The 20050-nt window shown below is 40.6% G+C and overlaps 1 protein-coding gene across 3 annotated transcripts; it reads right to left on the bottom strand.

Moving 5' to 3' along the window:
• Positions 1-429: 429 nt before the first annotated feature.
• Positions 430-17330, bottom strand: SLC25A46 (solute carrier family 25 member 46). Of its 3 annotated transcripts, none has more exons than XM_075726050.1 (8): positions 17078-17330; positions 15074-15116; positions 12477-12534; positions 11893-11970; positions 11094-11194; positions 7821-7877; positions 7289-7346; positions 430-3501 (listed from the first exon to the last, which is right to left on the bottom strand). In XM_075726050.1, the coding sequence occupies exons 1-8, from the start codon at positions 17328-17330 to the stop codon at positions 2923-2925; spliced, it is 1227 nt and encodes a 408-aa protein (XP_075582165.1). In that variant the 3' UTR covers positions 430-2922. The 3 variants fall into 3 exon arrangements, with proteins under 3 accessions (XP_075582165.1, XP_075582166.1, XP_075582167.1); XM_075726051.1 differs by having other exon boundaries at positions 17084-17330; XM_075726052.1 differs by having other exon boundaries at positions 17090-17330.
• Positions 17331-20050: the final 2720 nt, after the last annotated feature.

Raw genomic sequence — 20050 nt, 5'->3', positions numbered from 1 at the left:
AGGCAGGTAATTGCAATGGTTTCCAGCAGGCCTCATATCTCAAAGTTTCCTGCCTGGTCTATTGTCAGTTACTGCACATCAAGGCTTGCCTTTTAAGAGGCATGGGTAAGAAGCCAAGTAATTCTTCACTGGGTGGGAACATTGCAGTGAGTCTGTTGTTCTTCAGTAACATTTATCTTCTTGAAATCGGCTCTCTTCTTTAAAAATAAAAAAAAAAAGTCAGAAAAACAATGTACAAAAAAGTAATTAAATTTGTATCAGGAAGAATAGAGTGCATAAGAATTTTTCATATTCCAGAAAATTAAAAACTTTCTACAGCAATTCAGTATTTTGTAGTTTTCAGTGATACATCCTGCTAAAGCCACCTATTGATCACTCATTTGACCTAAAAATTGAGTACCTAGATTTACGATCCAAATGAAAACCAGAAATACATTAACAGTACACTTATGATTAAAAAGGTTAAAAAAAAATTTTTTTTTGAACCCACGTTCATTTACATTTTTGCATGGGCAAAAATAGCAACTCTGAACAAAGCTGAGTATTACTTCTTTTGGAAGGTAAAGCAAGTATACATGAAGAATCAAAACATGTTCATTCTAACTGATGGGAACAGGACCAAAAAAGAATAGCCCAAAGCAAATGGCTTTTCCACCGCAGAACAGTTGCTGTAAGTTGACAGCATTCTTTCTCACCCTGCTTAAAGTCACAAATCTGAGACTGGCATGGACTAGAACTCTAAAAGTCTCAGCAACAACAGAAAGAGTGTTTGACACAAGTTAATATTCTAGCACAACACCTAGTGTTGTTCTGAGAACTCACTATCTTCCCTCTTGCAGAATATATAAAGACACGTCCTCCATTTTGTATCACAAAATGCCTTCCCGAAAATTTTATTCCTAGAAAAACATTATTGCCCAATTTCACTGATACAACTGCAAGTGTTGGTCTCTAGCACGCACTTAGTTACTGTTTCAAGGCAACTGTGACAGAATAGTTGGCTTCAGTTGAATTTGGCACCTTTGAAAAGGCCGGTTTTATGTATTAAAAGTTGGAATTAAAGGCTTGACTGGACAAGGATCTGCACAATCTGGTCTGAAGTCAATGCTGTCCTTGGTTAGAGCAGAAATTTGAACTACACAACCTGTTGAGATCCTTTCCAGTCTGGATTATTCTCTGATATGGCTCACTTCATACTCATGGAAACTTTAAAAATATAAGCGAGGAATTGAACATTTTACCCAACTTCTTGCACATAGTTTAATTCAACATGTTCTTCCACTTAGGAAAGTTGAGAAACTTGAAAAAGCCACTCTAAAGTCTATACAGTAAAATATAACACACAAATTTGGATTCTTTTACATGCCTCTTCAGTGAATTACTTCAAAATCTTTACAGTGAATTCTCATTTTATTTCATTGCTTCCATTCTATACACTAAATTTGCAATTAACAGTATTTCAAAATAAAACCAGTTCCCAAATTCACTATACTTTCCAACACTTACACATTTAAAAATACATGAAAGTTAGACTAATAACAGCAAAGTAGACCTGCAAATGATTTAAAGTCAGAACTTACGAACAGCAACACCTTTCATTATTTTTCCATGACTACTTTCCGTAAGTGATAACTACTCACAATGCCTAATGATTAAAATGCACATCAATTTACAGTATTCACAAAGATAGACTTGCCACATGAAAGTGTGAAAAAGGCAGCAGCCTCTCATATAATTTAAAAGCAACTCTCCACATGCTTGTTTTATTTGCTAAAAATCATTCCCCCTCAACTTTCATGATATTTACTGATGAAACCGAGAAGGACTTAAGTTACTTAGAATGATCAGAACTCATTTTCAGACTGAAAGTCTTGATTTACTAGGGGAAGAGGGTAAAAACAGTACATTTCAGTAGTTTGCTTGCACATAAACAGATTTAATTCTGCTCCACAAAATATCTAATCCAGCAGAGACTTTAAATGAAGAACATCAGTGCTAAATAGTAAGTAGGTAATTGTGTACATACCTCTCTCATCTAACAAAAAAGTAACTCTAGAAATAGCCAATTAATTTTTTACACTTTCTATACACTTTGAACACTGAGACTACGTACGTTTGTAAGATTATTCTACTTATATGAAGTAGCAGAGTAAAACTAAACCTTGACGTTGAGTGGAAAGTCGACTGAAAATGGCACTTACACATGCACACATCAGTTTCTAATTTGCTTTATTCACACACTTTAGTTACTGTCAGCCTTGCAAACAAACTGCAAGACAGCCAAATCTGCATTCTGTGCAACTTTGCCCAAACCCAAGTTTTTGTTACTTTGTACAAAGCAAAAGATTCCTCTTTGTTGTCTTCTGCCACACTGCAAAGTAAGAAGTCTTCTATGTACCTGTAAATTATGACACTTATGTCTACTTAAGTTACTTTTACAGTTTCTATTTTGCTCACAGCTCCATTAACAGTGAAGTTGAAAACATTTTTAAAAGACCAGTAAACTCTTCAGTCTCCCACTTGCAAGTTCTTACAACCTATGAAAATAAATTCCTTTGAACTGGCTAGCAGTCCAAATTAAATATCAGATGTGATGTTTATAAAGCAGATATTAAGAATTCATATCCATTCCTTAAGTTAGTTAACTAGTAAGAGGAAAGGTAAATCCTCACCCCAACCACGTCTGAAATCCAATTCCCTTCTGTATGACTGTACATTATATATTCAATTTGTGTCTATAAGTTTAAACAGTACTTTTTTAATTACACTTAGGAAGCTATATCCCCATTTTTAAAACAAGTTCTTTTACAGTGTAAGGAGAATCCACAGAGTGGGTTCTTCAAACTTCATTTTCTAAGTCATTTTTAAACAATAATTAGGTTAGTAAAGTCAATCATGTCCACTGTGCTAAATCCACACAGATTAAGAAACATTCTGAAGCAGTGTTGAGTAAATAATTTTGGTAAGCTGTAAAACTGCCACATGCAAGGTATACTGTACTATAACAGCTCCAAATCCTTTATAAAAACCTAGCATTCCTTCTTCCCGTTTTATAGTATTTATGCAGTCTCTCATACCCTCATATTGAGTATTGATTGGAAGCACTTCATAGCCAAGGTCTGTATTGTCAATTATTGTGCGTGTCCCTTGAATATGAAGGCGGTGTAAAACTGTCTCCAGTGGGTAAAGCATGACATCAGCACAAAGGCTAGCAGCAAAGCTAGCAATAAGTTCTGGAAAATACGCATCCAGCATGCTCTGCACAGAAGTGGAGCTCTCAGTTGGAAGGTTGTGCGAATTATCCCTTTTCAGAACAAACAAAACAAGCTTCTGGATGATGGAACTGATGACATAGTGAAGAACTCCATGTAGCGCAGTTGGAAAAGTCAAGACCATCAGAGGAAGGAGACGCTTGCTATGAGGTACTCCCATGCCGACAACTCTGCCGATTCCTTCTTTCACACAGTCCAGGATACCAGGATTATCTCGAATTATTTCGCTCTACAAGCACAAAGGAATAGTTACAACTTGTGCTGCCCATTTCATAACCATGCTGACATCCACTTTCACACTTTATCACTGCTGAACTTTGTAAGAGAGTTAACATTTGCGTGCTATTGTATCTACACAGCTATACTGATACAAATTCTTTGCTGTAACACTCTTGATAGCATTAAAGTTAACTTTCTTTTAAAAAATGAGCCCATCTTAGAGAGTCTTTATTTAACATACATTCCAGTTGTTTGTGTTACTGTCAAAGAAATTCAACTTTCAGCCTACGGCTGAAAGTATTAGTCTGCAAAACAGTCATGCACTGCAAATGCCTACTTCCGGAGCAAAATGCCACGAAGTACTTATCTAATTTAAAAGTCCTTTTCTTTAACGACTATAAGTCTAGCCTTTGAACTTGAATGTGCATAATAAAGACTTCCATAACTGAAGCTGAGTCGAAAGATCATTTTCAATTTGAATTTAATAGGTTCAGCTCTGAACGTTTCCATTCCATCATTTGCATCTAAAATAGCACTCTTTACCCATGCTGCCTCTTAGAAGAGAGGTAATTATTTTATTCATGTAGTGAAAATAAATAATTCACTTAGTAATTATTTACTCCGTTATACTCCGCCTATGACTGCAGGATGAGGCTAAAGACATTGTTTCCCCTTCTAACACTTATACAGACTCAGTGTTTTATCATCTCTGTTACATCCAAAATTCAGGATTTGGGAGTTCTCCTCAATGCCCAAGTCTCTGAGTCCATGCCGGCTGTGTCCTGACTTCGTGCCAGGATAAACTACCAGAACATTCCTCAGTACTCTGGGGAAGGACTAATAGCCTGCAAAGCCTTCACGGTTAGTCTGTGTAGAAGAGAAATTAGTTCACATACTTGAGAATGTAACGTTATTCCAGACTTTAAGTACAAGTTAAGCATCATAACCTCTACTGAATCCTCTTCTCCCCCATATCATTATAGTTACTGCGCTTCAAAACTGTGCTTGCTTTTGTCAAACGCGCCACCATGTGGTTTGAAATGTTAAAGACAAAACCAGTAATGTGACAGCTACAAACTTCTACCATTTACAGTTATTTTGATGATATATATTTGCTTGGAGAACTGTGTTAGACTAATACCGTTGAACAGTATGTTTTATCAGAATTAAGACAATCAATGTTAATATAAAACTGTTAATAACAAATCCCACAATCTTTAACTTTCGTAGTTTGTTATTGGTCATTGCCCTCTTGCAGCAAGGGAATATGATGTAAACCTGGCAAGCCAAATTGCCTCCCTGCACTGATTAATACAGCATAAATAAAATCTTCACAAATGCTATCATTACCTCTGTTGTGTTTCTAATAAGAAAGCTCATGATGATGTTTCCAGTAACTGAAGAATATGTTTCATACAGCATATACACACCTACTCAGTAAAGTACTTGCATGCAGCTGAACCTACTAAAAGCCTAAAACCCTCCGGTATCAGTGGAATTATTTTCATAAGCAATGCTTTACAGAGATGATCACCTGTCTAAGAGGCTGGGGGAGACGCTGTTGTGGCTTTTTGATTGTTTGCCTATTAAGCTGCTTTCTAGCAAAGAAACTTTATTACTTATTTTGCAAACAGAAGACAGGCTCTAAATCATGTTATCTTTTATCATTTATTGGTAAATATGTTTCCATGTCCAACAACACAGTCAACATTCTTCCAGAAAAAATACAAGCAGTAAGATACCTGAATAAAAAAAATTCCATTCTGTGGCCTGCTATGAACTCAAGAAACATGAACAGTGTTCTGCCACTGTTTCTAGTTCCAGGATTACAGCATGCTCAGGGTAAGGCCGTTCCCCAGGACATAAAGTAGTCTCTCCTAAGTTAGCTTCCCAGTATGAAAGCAATTAATTCTTCCCAAGGCTTCCACAAACTCAGAGATCCACTCAGGCTGGATTTATGGAACATTATTCTCAAAACAATTCAACAGGAGGGAGGAATAGGGTTTCTGAAATACAGAGTAACTTTAGAGAATCCAAGTTCGTTGCTGGGAGTCTATCTGCAGCCCCCCCATGCACAGACATTTAATCTCACCTGTCCTGTTAGTCCATAATGTGGCCAGTTCAGACAGAATAGCCTTCCTAGTACCTTCTGGCTCCTTTTAAGTTTGGATCCTCTGCACAGAGCAGAATCCTGACCCTTAAGAGTACCTGCCTCTGAAGTACATGCTGAAACTAAGAAACTGTGTAAGTCAGCCTTGTTTGCTTCTTCTCCACATAAAAAGCACTATTTTGCAGACATACACCAGCAGTTGGACTGTAGGTTTAAATAGCTGGATCTAAATCAGTCTTGACAGTACTTAAAACTTGTCTATGCTATGAATGAAAATTATTTTGATGACTGAATGACATGACAGTGACTATCCTGCACCACCCTCCTGAGAGCTCACTTTACAGTAAGAGTTCTATTAGCTGCACAAAGACATTATCATGTTAATTAAAAGCAAGTCATTATATAGAGATAGCTGGAAGAATTAGCCTGGATCACTTCTGCATAGCTAAACCCTGTCTCCTTCTTCAGAAGGAGATGCAAAAATTCACTGAAAGACAATCTGCAATACAGTGCTATGGGTTACTCTGCACAATTATAGAACAAGTTAAGCTGTTGTCCTGGCTTTGGCTGGGATAGAGTTAATTTTCTTCCTAGTAGCTGGCATAGTGCTGTGCTTTGGATTTAGGATGAGAATAATGTTGATAACACACTGATGTTTTTAGTTGTTGCTAAGTACTGCTTATGCTAGTCAAGGACTTTTCAGCTTCCCATGCTCTGCCAGGTACACAAGAAACTGGGAGGGGGCACAGCCAGAATAGCTGATCCAAACTGACCAAAGGGCTATTCCATACCATATGACATCATGCTCAGTATAGAAACTGGTGGGGGTTGGCCAGGGAGCAGCAATCGCTGCTCGGGAACTGTCTGGGTATCGGTCAGCGCGTGGTGAGCAATTGCACTGTGCATCACTTGCTTTGTATATTATTATTACTATTATTATTATATTGTTATTATTATTATTTTACTTTATTTTATTTCAATTATTAAACTGTTCTTATCTCAACCCAGGAGTGTTTCTCACTCTTACTCCTCCGATTCTCTCCCCCATCCCATCGGGGTAGGTGGAGTGAGCGAGCGGCTGCATGGTGCTTAGTTGCTGGCTGGGGCTAAACCACGACAGCTGTATCCTAAGTGACAGGTCCAGATATTTTATTTTCATGGCCAAGGAAGAACTAGATGAAAATTTAAAAGCAAAAAGCTGACTGAATGAAAGCAGTCCTGAAATAATAGAGTTCAGTATTTTAGCAAAACGAAGCTGAATTACTGGAAAAGCCTTATAGTTGTTATAGGGGAAGGGATCACTGCAACAACTTGCCTAGCAAGCATTTTAAAACCTTTACATGAGAAAAACTTCTTTATGGTTTATCCGCTAGAACATATAGATATAACCTGTCCTTATTTCACAGACAATATAGTCCAACTATCTATATTAAACATTTTTAATATTCCAACTATCTATATTAAATGTTTTTAATTCTAGATTTAGACTTAAGATAGTACAACTAATATACCCATCATAGTAAATACTTTCTATCTCAGTTAACAAGTCATAGAGCCTCAAGCAAAACAAATGCAACTACTGCAACATAAACCTGAATCCAAAGCCAAAGACTCACTTCTCCACACAATCTAATCTATGAAGAGAAGAAAAGTATCTTTTTAAATGTTGTAAATATATGTAAGTTACCTGTACAGTTTCAATCAGGCTTGCAGAATAAAAAGGCATTGCTATCACATGTGTTAAGCTGTAGAAATTAACAAAATCAGAATTAAGGTCATGACAATCATATAATTTTAGCCAAATGTACACCTGAAAGTTGATAAAGTTATCTACCAAGTCATACCTGAGAGAAAATTAACAAACCATAACTCAATTATTAAAAAGCACATCCACAAGTTGAGATAAACTTCAGTCTGAAGTTATGTTAAATTCTATTTCCATGTGACCAGACTGATTCAGGTCTCTCAGATATCATAATTTAATTACTAAAAGAATCTAATCTTTTAAATGAGTCAGGTTCCATAGAGACACAGGGACCTAATAAGAGAAAATAATCTGTGGAAGTGGTGTATGCAATCAAGATTGTTAAAAAAAAATTAAAATTACTATTAGCACCCTGTCAAGTAACCATAACTGCAGATTAAACTAATGTACATGTAGTAGTTTTTATTAATGTTTAGACAATAAGACATAAGGTAACAACACATGCTATACTTACCCTTTGAGTAGAAGGTGTCCACCTATTTGCTTGAGGTTCCATTTATGTGAAAGCTCCCTAAAAAGAAAGTATTTACCTTAATATGGATAAGAACACCTTATTCTCAAGCATTTCTTCCATGGGTGTCAACATCCGGTTTTCATATTGGTGTTCTACTATTGGTTTACATTGCAGGATTGCCCATAGTGGAAAGACATCAGCTACACATTTAATAAATCTAATTTAATAAACTTTTAGAAGTTATTCCAGCCTGTTAGATATTCTACCAAAAAAGCTTTCAATTATGAATAAAGTGTCTGCAGCTCTCACAGCTAAGGGCTTTGATGTTTTGCATTTATTTTGCACCCTTATGTACTAACTCTTAAAGCCGTTTTCAGGGAATACTGGATCATTTTAAAAGCTCAATAGTTTCCTTTATCAACATACTTTTTTTATTATGCTTTGGTTTGGTCATGCTTTTTCTGTTCTTTGAGGTTATGTTTACCCAGCTGTTGTTTCTCTCCTGAAAACCTAAGTCACATTCTGCCACAGTTAGACAAGACCTACTCAAGTACAATACCTCAGACTAGAAGCTGCACAGTAATTCTGTACAGACTTAACTCAAGTCTTTTGGCTTATGACCAGTCTTTAGCATATTCTGGTAAAACAAAAGAAAACCCATGTGTTTAACACAAAGGTGACTTTAAAAAAATCCCCTTCAAGTAGTATTTTCTAGTTACATACTTCAAAATATGAACAGTAAACTAACTACACTCCACTTGACAGAAAATGTAATCCCACCTAGCTCAGGATAACATCCAAATACTAAATGTATTTACCATACATTTGGTAAATACTCTAGCTATGAGGTAAAGGTATTTGTCTGAAATGTTGGGCACACAAGACTGCATTTTTAATAACAAGCTATAAAATGTTAATCTTCCAATTCTTGTCCAGGAATCACACTCACCCACTGCCTGTAGTTACAACAACTTTAATCTGAGAAAGGAAACTCTTTACTCTTTCTGAAGAATTGTGTGTTACTAGTAACTATCACTTTCCTAAATACCTAGGTCAGTCACTAAAGAGGAAGGGGAAGATCATTTACCATTATGTATTTTGGACACTTGGATCATATCCACTGAGCCATACATAATACTTAAAAGATGTGGAAAATGACACCAGCCAAACTAATGTTTGAAAGCCTAACCTGCCAATCCACTAGGTATAACTATTCCTGCAGTGGGTATAACTATTCCTGCAGTGGAAGAACAATTATGGAACGAGTTTGCCTAGTACAGAACCACATTCAATTTGCCACAAAAGTGTTAACACCCATTTCTGGGCCCCTCTCCTAAAACAGGGGGATTCTTTTATGGTATTATGATATAGAACTGGAATTGATATCTCACTTCCTTGTGTCCTTTGGAGTTTGATAATGTAGTGAAATAACCTTTTAAATCCAATTTGCTGGCACTGCTGCTATAAGCAATAACCTTCACTTCCCTGTGACAGCCCAAACATGCATGCTACCATTAAAAAGGAAGGGAGAGCATCCAGTAGAAAACTGCATGGGGTGGTGCACATACAAGACAACCATTTTAGCCAGATCACTTCCCCAGTCCAGTTCATTTTGTGACTGTTCACATACTGTGCTGGCACAAAGGTAGGGGCAGCACTGTGGAAGGAATGAGATGGTACTAGCAGAAAAGATTCCTTCTTTTGGCAGCAGCACCAGCTTACTTTTCAAACTACTGAACAACTGGCCCACAAGATGATCCTTGCTTACACTGGACAGAAATGAGAACTATGAAAATATGAACACTACATCATCTCTCATGAACTTAAGCATCCCCTACAGCAGTATTTAAAAACCAGAACAACTCACACTCAGAGGAAAGTGTATGCCTGGGAATTTCAGTTATGAAACAGAGCTGACCAAAAAGCTTAAATACACACTCCACACAATTTAAGTATGAAATGCTTTTCCTAATGCTTTTGATGAATGCCAGAACCTGCAAAGACTTAACTTTTATTAGTATGCATGCATGCATCAGCCTGCCTACATTTCTTATCTTTAAAACCAGGTCAGTCTCCATGCCCCCTAAGTACCTGGTCTCTGTCCACACATTAAAAACAGACACTTTTCTGTTCTGAAAGCTAACATGATTCTCAAGCCCACTGGTCCATTCAAACTTAACCAGCCTTAAACCCAGCTACTTGCCTGCCTCCCTAATATATTTTCCAAGACAGGTCTTTATCATTTTAATGGTTTCAGTGTGTGCTCTGCAACTGTTAAGTATCTTTTCCTAACTTTTGATTACCTGACAGTCTCATTTCACGAAAACTTTTAGTTATTTTATATAATAAACTCTCTCACACAACCTGCTTACTCTTAAAATATCTGTAACAAAACTGACAATATATATTATTACAGTTGTCAGCCCTTACTGTTAGCTCTGGACCATTATAAAACAAAACATTGATAAAAAGTCTTCTGACAATTCTTTATCAGGCTTGTATCTCAAAGCAGAAAGACATCACAATGTTTTACCATAATCCTGGAGTTATACTTCAGCATAAAAAGTAGGCAGAGTCACAAATCAAAATAAAAAATTATTACTAAACTACTACAGCTGAAGATGGACACAGTGATACTGAATAGAGTCAATATCTCATTAAAGTCACACATTTTTAGTTGTAACCTCTTTATTATGAAAATACTGAACAATGTACATGTAGTTGTTGGTAAAAGAGGACAGAAGACAAAGCTGACAGCCATATAGACTCTTATTTATCATGTCTTCTCATTCATTAATGCAGGCCGTTCTGTCCTCTCATCTACCAACGACAGTGAAAAAGTTCAGCAAGATGTCAATGCTGGCTCAGCAGCCATGTAAATTTTCTGTATTTAGATTAATGAAACTAGGACTTTTTACTTTAGACATGGTATTTGCTAGCACTACACAATACAAACCAAAATACAAAAAGAAACTTATGAATTTTTATTACAGTGGGAATAAACTGAAGACTGATTTGCTACATTATTGCTGTACTCAGACCAGTAGGCAGACACACCAAACATACAAAGCTCCTGGAAAGAGTCTCTCACTATTTATTAATTACAAGGTTGTCTTTGCCAAGACAACCACACTGTGCTGAAAACACCTATTCAATGTCTGACTGTTCTAATAAAGTAAAATTTTTCAAACAGCCTTACATTTCTAACAATTTGAATGTAAGTCAACAACTGATGAACAATTTGTTAGAAGCAGTAAAAACCCCATGCAATACCTCGGCAATGGCGTAAATTCACTGATGATGCCTTCTGTTCCCAGGGTTATGCCCTGAACAATGAAAGTGCTGCCCATTCCTTTCCAGAGAGCTCTTGGACCCTGTGTTTTGAAATATGCAATGTATTTTGATTCATGCAACATAAAACTCAAAAATCTTTCTATCTTACTAATTTTTATGATATTTCAGCAAATTCAGACCACACAGGGCTACAATTCTACCGTTAAACTTCACTATCACTGAATTCAGGGGACAACTAACTTTTCAACTCTGAAGAAGCTTTTGTTCTTCAATAATTTCAAATAGTTGTCAACAATTTTAGAGGCAAATCTCTTACTGTTAATACTCTGTATTATAAACTTAACACCATTTTCTATGGACACAATGAGCTCGAGATGTTAAAGCACATCCATAAGAAATCCACAGAGTCTTTTCTTACTGTTTTCTGATCTGAGTTTCAAGATTGCCATTCCCATGCAGAATTGGAAATTCACGCAATCCTATCTTTGGAAGTAGTCATTTGGATAATCTCTTTATCCACAGAAAGATAGTTTTTTAGAATCCTAATGAAAAAATTAGTTTCAGAGACCTTTTGTTTTCTAACAGCTGCAAATCTTCCCCACTAAATACTACACTACTTAAAAAAAAATTACCATGAAACATTTCTGCATCCATGAAAACAACAGACCCTTACAATGGCCATGTTTTTAACAATCAGTTACATAGTGACAGATGTCAATGTACATATGTGCTATAGTAACCTTCACTGCTCAGATACGGCCTGACACCAAATACTGACCTGTGTCTTATTGATGCTGTACATGATATTGACAATAGTAAAGGGAGTGAGATGATAATTCCGAGCATGATAGTTAACCTGTTAAAAATAGAAATAATGTCAGTTTTATAAACATACTTGCAGATGTTACAACTCTAAAGGAAAAAGCACTTCCAAAATAAGGATTTTATCTCTGTAAAGATCAGCTAAAGTGACCAAAATATGAATAAATTCTCCCTGAAATTTAGGCAGAACTTTTAAGTATTTGTATGCTGAAAATGTAAGCAATAAAGCAAGCATACACGAGAAAATATTGGAAACAAAGCATCCTGCTTGTAAATGGGGATCTGGAAGTTGCTCCACAGACTCCGAAATACTTACTTGCTGTAATGCATTTTCCACTGCCCAAACAAAAATGAGTAAGAATGTTCAAGATAAGTTAAATTTCAGAATGGAAAACATGTATGTTACAAATAAAAACATCTTAATGTAGCAGTGTCTCCCTAAGAATTGTAAAGCTTCCTTATACTCTACAGACTATGAAAACACAGAAATATCACAGTACACAGGAGCTCCGACTAGAAGAGGTAATATAAAAGACATACCTGACACTGACGGCGTAGAACAATGCAAGGATGTGCCAACACATTTTCTGTAAATAGGCTTTAAAAGAAAAGCGTATTTAAAGCATGGGAAGCATGCAAATTTATTAGAAAACGCTTGCTATTTTTCTCTAACAACTTTTGATCAGTATTTGGAAAACCTATACATTATCTAGTGAATTAATGAGGCCTTTTGGATGGCTAACTGATAGCCTGCCAATACTGCAAAGGAACAAGTATCAAAAAACCTGACACATACCTTCACTATGCAAAACCTCACAAATATAGGTATATAGTACATACGTATTTTTATAGGCAAAACAAAATACCAAATTTTTTAAAACTTTCCCTCCACAAAATATGGGGGAATAAAACAGGCCAGAGCCAGAATTATGGAAGGATTAGTTTCCAGCTTATGTTAATTCCACATACCACATTATTATTCAAGACTCTCCTTAGCAGGGTCAGAGGATTGGTACTAACAGCTGACATTTTTTTAATCAGAAAATGCTACTGCTCCAAACCAACTCTCCCTTTGCCACCAGAAATGGTATTTCAATCAAACCTTCATAGGAAGGTTCTCTCAGTTCTGAAGTAGGGTTCCTGGTCACAGTCACGCAGAGAAACTTTCCATTTCATCTCAAAAGTGCCTGAGTGAGCAGAGTACTTACCTGTAAGTGGTTCAAACCTGGGATATGGATTAGAAAAGCAAAACCTCCAGTCTTTCTCTAAGCATCCCAACTAACAGCTCTGACCACCAACCTACAGGATCATCTGGGGTAGGTCTCTTATGAGGGTTTTACTCTGGATAAACAATACTAATTGGCACAGAAAAGTACTGAGCCTGCAGTTTCATAACTATTAGCTACTAATTAGTAGCTTACTACTACCAAAAGAGGTGAAACTTTCCCCGTACTCTAGCTGCTATTACTAAGCCCTCCTGGTACCCAACTCAACTAACCTCACAAAACTAACCTTATCTTTTGTGTGTTTTCTACAAGATTGCTGACTTGAACCATGTGTATGTGACAAGTGATCTGGTACAAATGCAAAAGCAGAAACAGAGAGAATTGCTCTCAGCAATGCTACAATGTTTATCAGTTCTCTTTCCCAAAACCACATGCTCATTTTAGTCCTAGTGGCCATGGTGCTCTGGATGTGGAAAACTTTGTCACGCTTGATTAAATCAAAGCACCTGGTTCAGAAGGACAACTGAGCACACAAACATCTCTCTGCTCTTGAAGAAGATCAACGTGTTCCTGCGCTATGGCTCCACTCCTTTGCTGGTACTCTCCCAAGCTCATTGAGCTTGATAAGGCTGGAAAGAAATCAAACTCTTTATGCATTTGGTGGGGCTAGTTCTTCCCCCTCTTCCCCATCAACTCTATTTTAACAAACTGAACAGGCTCATCAAGGTGTCTAAATGACCAAGCTGAGCCACTGCAAGGGAAGCAGTGGCACAAGAGGGGACAGGCAGTTTCATGAGACAGGATTATCTAATTTAAGCAACTCGTTACTTGCCAAAAATGGTCATTCCTAGTCCTTCTTCTTTATCCCTTCCCTCTCTGGTCCAGTTAGCTGGTGTCTGCTGGTTTTCATGCTAGTCAACTCCCAGGTAAATCAACCTAACTGAAACAGCAAAAAATAATCCAGCTCTTCCACTGACGTTGTCTTCTGTTTTGGCGAGTCAAACTGGTTAAAAGATGTTCTGATGAGCATCAAGGGTGCTAACAATGGGGTAAGGAGCAGGACAGGCTGGTGGTCAAGTAAAAGGTCCTCCTCTTTAAGTGAAAGTACACTATAAGAACCCCCACTGACATAGCTTCCCATGTTGGTCTAACTGGGTAAGTGACACGAGTACTCTCATGTTCTGAAGGGAGAAGCACTTTCCTCTGAGAAGTCTCACATTCAGGTCAACAAGGAGTAAAACTTTTTTTAGTCTTAACGTTTTCAAGACAAAAAAAATCCACTTCCCACCCTGTCACAAGTTGCATCAGTACACTGACCAAGAAAAACCTGATCAGGTGACTGTGATTGAGCAGGCATCCTACAAAAAAATCCTAAGCTTATGATCCTTACACTTGACAATATAAGCTCTGAAAACGTTATTAAGCATGTCAAAGTCCACCACTTTCTCAAAAATACTATCAATAATGAGTGTCACCATAATAAAGAATAAAATGGTTATTGGACCAGTTGGCTAGATCAACATTACTATTCCAGGGTACTTTGATAATATACTCAAAGACATTCCCACCTTCTTAGGAAACATTTGCATTACCTAAAAATATTAATAGAAGTGGCAAATGTGAAAACAGTTTTCTGGTATTATTTTCAGATTGCTTTGATAGGGTACACATATCCTGGGCATACCATATGAAAAACTGTTTCTTACATTCACTGCTGATTAAGTAATTTTGAGAAACACTTCAGTTAAAGAGAACAGATACCTACATGGATTTCAGTAGTAGGTTTCTAAAGGCATTTCAACTGCATAACGCCACTGGCATACAAAAACATAAGACAAAAGTGTACATAGGGATAAGACAACTATAGCTTTACTACTTCTTTATCACTGAACATTATTACACAACTCTTACCTTGCAAGGCCAATACCAAAGCCTGCAAATCTGTTCAACTGTTCTGAAAAAAATGAAAACAGATTATACAGCAGTGATAATCACAAAGTGGAAGAAAATGCCATGCAGATGATCTGAAAAACTAATTTTATACTGCACTTGTTTCAGAAAATTACAAGCATTAAACCACAACATTTCTAGCATCTCAGCAAGAGAGGGTATAAAAAATTATTCCCCCAGGAATATTTGCTTTGGACTGCATTTGAGTTTGTACATACTTCTATAAATAAAATTATTCTTGTGTTAAAGCAGCTATAGGAGAAAAAAGAGACAAAGTGAGCAGTAAAACAGAGACTATTATAATATCTAAAAAAAAAAAAATCTCAAACCAACCACTGAGAAAGTTATCATGCATGACAGTTTACAGTAATTCTGAAACATAAGTTTAGCTATACGAGGTAAAATTAGTTTTAAAAACAAAAACAGTAAAAAGAGAAACTTGGGAAAAGTAACACAAAATGCCATTGATGACATAACAAACATCAACATTACATGCATTTTGAAGTCAGTTGTTCATCTCCCCTCCTTTGCAAAAATCTAGTTACTAGAGAACTGTTAAAATTGCAACAAGAGTAATGGGTTCAGTTCTGTGTTGTCAGCTACCAGACAGACATTTACACATTGGGAATTATCAGAACAGATTTTAAAAAAAAGTATCAGAACTGTAAAGGAAACTGAAAATTAATGTTCAGGCCCTGTACAGTCTACAGGGTGCAAGCAGGCTGTACGCATGGATAATGCCAATAACTTCAGTGGAGCTCCACACAGACATGGCAGCCCTCCTAAGAGGAATGATAAGACTCTCTCCACTTGCAGAAGCTGGACTCTGTGATACAGCAACTCCCTATCAGTCCTCCAAAATGCAGAATCAACATATCTTCCATGAGCAGACAGGACAAAAAAAAAAGTAGAGTCCAAGTATCTAAGAGTATTTAGGTAGTGCTTTAAGCATCATGTTCATGGATCAAAGTCCAGCTAAGGGTTGCACTTAAGACCTGAACAAAACCACTGCACTACAGGTTAAAAAAAAAAAAAAGACGCACCCATTAATACAATTCAATTTTAAATAAATTAGTCTTTCATAAAACTTTGATACTCAAGTGTATGTAAACTGCTCCAGAACATCCTTTTAATCAAAAGAGACAATGTTCAGTAGCCTAGATTTAGCAAGTTTCTCTTAATTCACTTCAATTTCACAAAGACATAAAATTATTGTGTAATTCTGAGGGTTTCTGGTCAGTTTCTCAACAATTACTGGAAAAGACTTGAATGCAGTTGCTCCCTCACATTCTACTAGTTCCACAGTTCCTTTACTATCATGCATGGAGGGGAGTTCTACTTCAGCAGCTCATGCCCTTGTACTTTTGTCCTCCTCACGCTTTTTCAACATAACAATAAAGCAGCCAGAAGACACAGAGTCTTAAACAGCAACACTGACTAAACTATCAAAATACACCGTAAGACCCAAAGGTACTTCCTGCCCTTACAGAAGACGGAGTATTTCTGCAGGATATCGTTTACATGGGCAATGGGGAGCTGACCACACGCTGCTTAAGCAGAAGCTGCAGGGTGCGTTCTGGCACTCTCAACCATATTTGTGCGTAACTACGTGGTGCTACACAGAGAAACGGGTGCTGGAGTGCAACTGGCGGTCGAGCAGGCTCTCTCCCTTCTAAAGGACTTCTTTTTCCTGGTGCTTCACCATCACCAGCCCGCAGCTGCAACGCGTCTCCGGGCCCGGCGCGGTGCAGGTCAGCACCAGCACACCCGGGCGGCGCTCGAAGGGGCGCGGCCAGGCCACGGCACAGCCCATGGCCACCGCCTGCTCGCCCTTGCCCGCCTCGGCGGGTCACCCGCTAACGGGCGGCCGCCATGCCGCCCGGGGAGGGCGGGGGCCGCAGATAAGCGAGGGACAGGCGGAACGGCGAGAAGCCGGCCGCCCCGCCGGGCCGGGCCCTCCCTTACCGGCGCCGGGGCCGCCCGCCCCGAGGTTGGGCTCCTCGTTGAGGCCGGCGCCCCCCAGGGGGGTCCCCGCCCCGTACGGCGGCGTCTTCTCCCCCCAGTGCAGGTTGCGGCTGCCAGGGATGTCGGGCGGGCTGGTCACCCAGTGGCCCAGCTCCGAGGCGCTGCCGAAGGGCCTGGCGCCGGGGCCCGGCTCCTCCCGGCCGCCCCCGCGGTAGCCCAGGCCGTCGAAGCCCTCGGGGCGCCGCGGGTGCATGGCGGGGGCGGGCGGGGGAGAGCAGGGAGGAGGGAGCGGCGGGGCCGCGCGGAGGCCGGCGGCGGCAGCAGCGGAGCCCGCACCCAGCCGCCCCGAACGCCACTTCCGGCCGCGAAGCGGAAGGCCGCGCCCTGCTGAAGCCGAACTCGAGGCCACGTGATCGGGAAGAAGGCGGGGCCGGCGGCCGGGTGGGCCAATAGCATCCCTCCTCCTGCCCGGCGCGGGGCGGAGGGAGGTGGGCGGTGGGTTCAGCGGGGGAGGACGCGGGTCTGGGCCGGCGGCGGAGGGCGGGCGAGGGCGCCCCCTGTCGCTCCGGCGGGCCGGGCCCGGGGAGCGGGCGGGGCGGGGCGGCGCGGCGCGGAGAGGGGAGGAGAAGCTCAGCGTGGCTCTGGTCCGGGCTTGCGCTTTGGGGGGGCGGGGGGTAAAGAGAGCCCCGGTACCCTCCTGGCGTGCAGAGAAGCCCTCTGCCCGCACAGCGCCTAGCCCTTTTCTCTGGTGAGCCCTCACCCCGGCTGAAATCAGTGAGACCCAAGCGCAGGGGCCACCCGGCTCCCTGCGTGCAAACCGGGTGGCGAACTGGGATCTGGGTCTGTCAGTTGTGCTAGCGATGCTCGCAGGCCCGAGCAAACCCCACAGGGCAGACAGGGCGGGGGGTCAGAGAGCGGTGTCTGCCTGCGGTAACCCCACCACTCCCATTTTCCGTGCTTCCCCTCTCGTTTAATCTCCTTCCCTCTAAAATGCCGTTTGCTGTGCAGCCTCCTGCCTCAGGAGAAGTGGGCACGATCACCAGTGGGGCTGCGGATGTTTTCCCTCCACCAGCCAGAGAGGTTTCCGACGTGAGGCAACCCGGGTCTGACACCGGTTGAGCACCTTCCCTGTGCGCTTGGTGCTCTCTCAGCTTCTCCTGCCCTGAGAAGCCCATCGAGGTCTCCCACAACTAGGTCTCAGTCTGACAGAGAGCTTTTCCTTTTTTTACACACAAGGTTAAGCCAGCATTAGTCAGTTGAAGTCTAAGTATAGCACAGGCGGCAGGAGTCATCCACTGCTTCATGCTTTCCCGCTGCTACAGCCCCGTCCGGCTCCGCACGGTGTGCTTGGGGATGGTTTCTTCTTCTTCTGCCCTTAAATGCTAGTTTCATTTCACCAGCAGAGCTTCAGGTATTTTCCAGTAATCAGGTAAAGAGCTGGCATCTGTGTTTGACATGGGAAGAGCAGAGTCCCAGAAAGCAACAGCAGTTTTGTCCCGCAGTAAGAAAAAGCCCACACGGAGCCTCCCTCTCTCTACCACCATTTTTATTGGGCCACGACATTTTCCTTGTTAACTGAAAGTCTTCTGGGAACGTTGTGCTTTAATGTTGTAATCTCAAAAATACGAGAAGAACTGACTGCCTCTGAAGGCAGGGGCCAAAACACTGCAGCTCTTTTTTTGGGTAAAGGTAATTATCTGTATGAAAACCAACCAGGTTACTTTTGTTTCTAAAACAGGTTCAGCCTAGATCGGGTCAATAAATATTGGAATATCCATGTCTTATCAAGGATATGTGGTGATCTGATCATGCAGCCTTACACATGAAGGAAATGGCTCTGGATCTTATGGGAATGATGGATTTGAGAGAAAATGCTGCCCATTAAAGAGCAGAGCACTCTATTATCGGTAACACAGCCTGCAGTAGGAAGGTGACAACATGAACAATGAAAATGTCGTACACACGGAAATAAAGGTACAACATAACTGTATACTTGTTAGTTACACACTTTTAGTCCCCTCTAAAGCTGTGGAAATCACAGAATCATAGAATGCTTTGGGTTGGAAGGGACCTTTAGAGGTCATCTAGCCCAACCCCCCCTGCAGTGAGCAGGGACAGCTTTAACCAGATCAGGTTGCTCAGAGCCCCATCCAACCTGACCTGGAATGTTTCTAGGGATGGGGCCTCCACTACCTCCCTGGGCAACCTGGTCTAGTGCTTCACCACCTTCATTGTCAAAAATTTCTTCCTTATATCCAGTCTAAATCTATTCTTCTTTAGTGTAAATCCATTACTCCTTGTCCTCTCACAACAGACCTTGCTGAAAAGATTGCCTCCATCCTTCCTATAGGCCCCCTTTAAGTACTGAAAGGCCACACTAAGGTCTCCTCGCAGCCTTCTCTTCTCCAGGCTGAACAACCCCAACTCTCTCAGCCTGTCCTCGTAGGAGAGGTGCTCCAGCCCTCGGATCATTTTTGTGGCCCTCCTCTGGACCCGCTCCAACACGTCCATGTCCTTCTTGTGCTGAGGGCCCCAGAGCTGGATGCGGTGCTCCAGGTGAGGTCTCACCAGAGCAGAGCAGAGGGGCAGAATCACCTCCCTCGACCTGCTGGCCACGCTTCTTTTGATGCAGCCCAGGATTCGGTTGGCTTTCTGGGCTGCAAGCGCAGATTGTTGGCTCATGTCCAGCTTTTCATCCACCAGTACCCCCAAGTCCTTCTCTGCAGGGCTGCTCTCAATCCCTTCATCCCCCAGCCTGTATTGATATTGGGGGTTGCCCCATCCCATGTGCAGGACCTTGTGCTTGGCCTTGTTGAACCTCATGAGGTTCACATGGACCCAGTTCTTGAGCTTGTCCAGGTCCCTTTAGATGACATCTTGTCCTTCTGGCGTGTCAACTGCACCACTCAGCTTGGTGTCATCTGCAAACTTGCTCAGGGTGCACTCGATCCCAGTCATTGATGAAGATATTAA

Source organism: Pelecanus crispus, chromosome Z (assembly GCF_030463565.1).
Source record: "Pelecanus crispus isolate bPelCri1 chromosome Z, bPelCri1.pri, whole genome shotgun sequence".
Classification (NCBI taxonomy): Eukaryota; Metazoa; Chordata; class Aves; order Pelecaniformes; family Pelecanidae; genus Pelecanus; species Pelecanus crispus.
The sequence above is the reverse complement of the archived record's forward strand: the minus strand, read 5'-3'. Positions and strand labels throughout refer to the sequence as shown.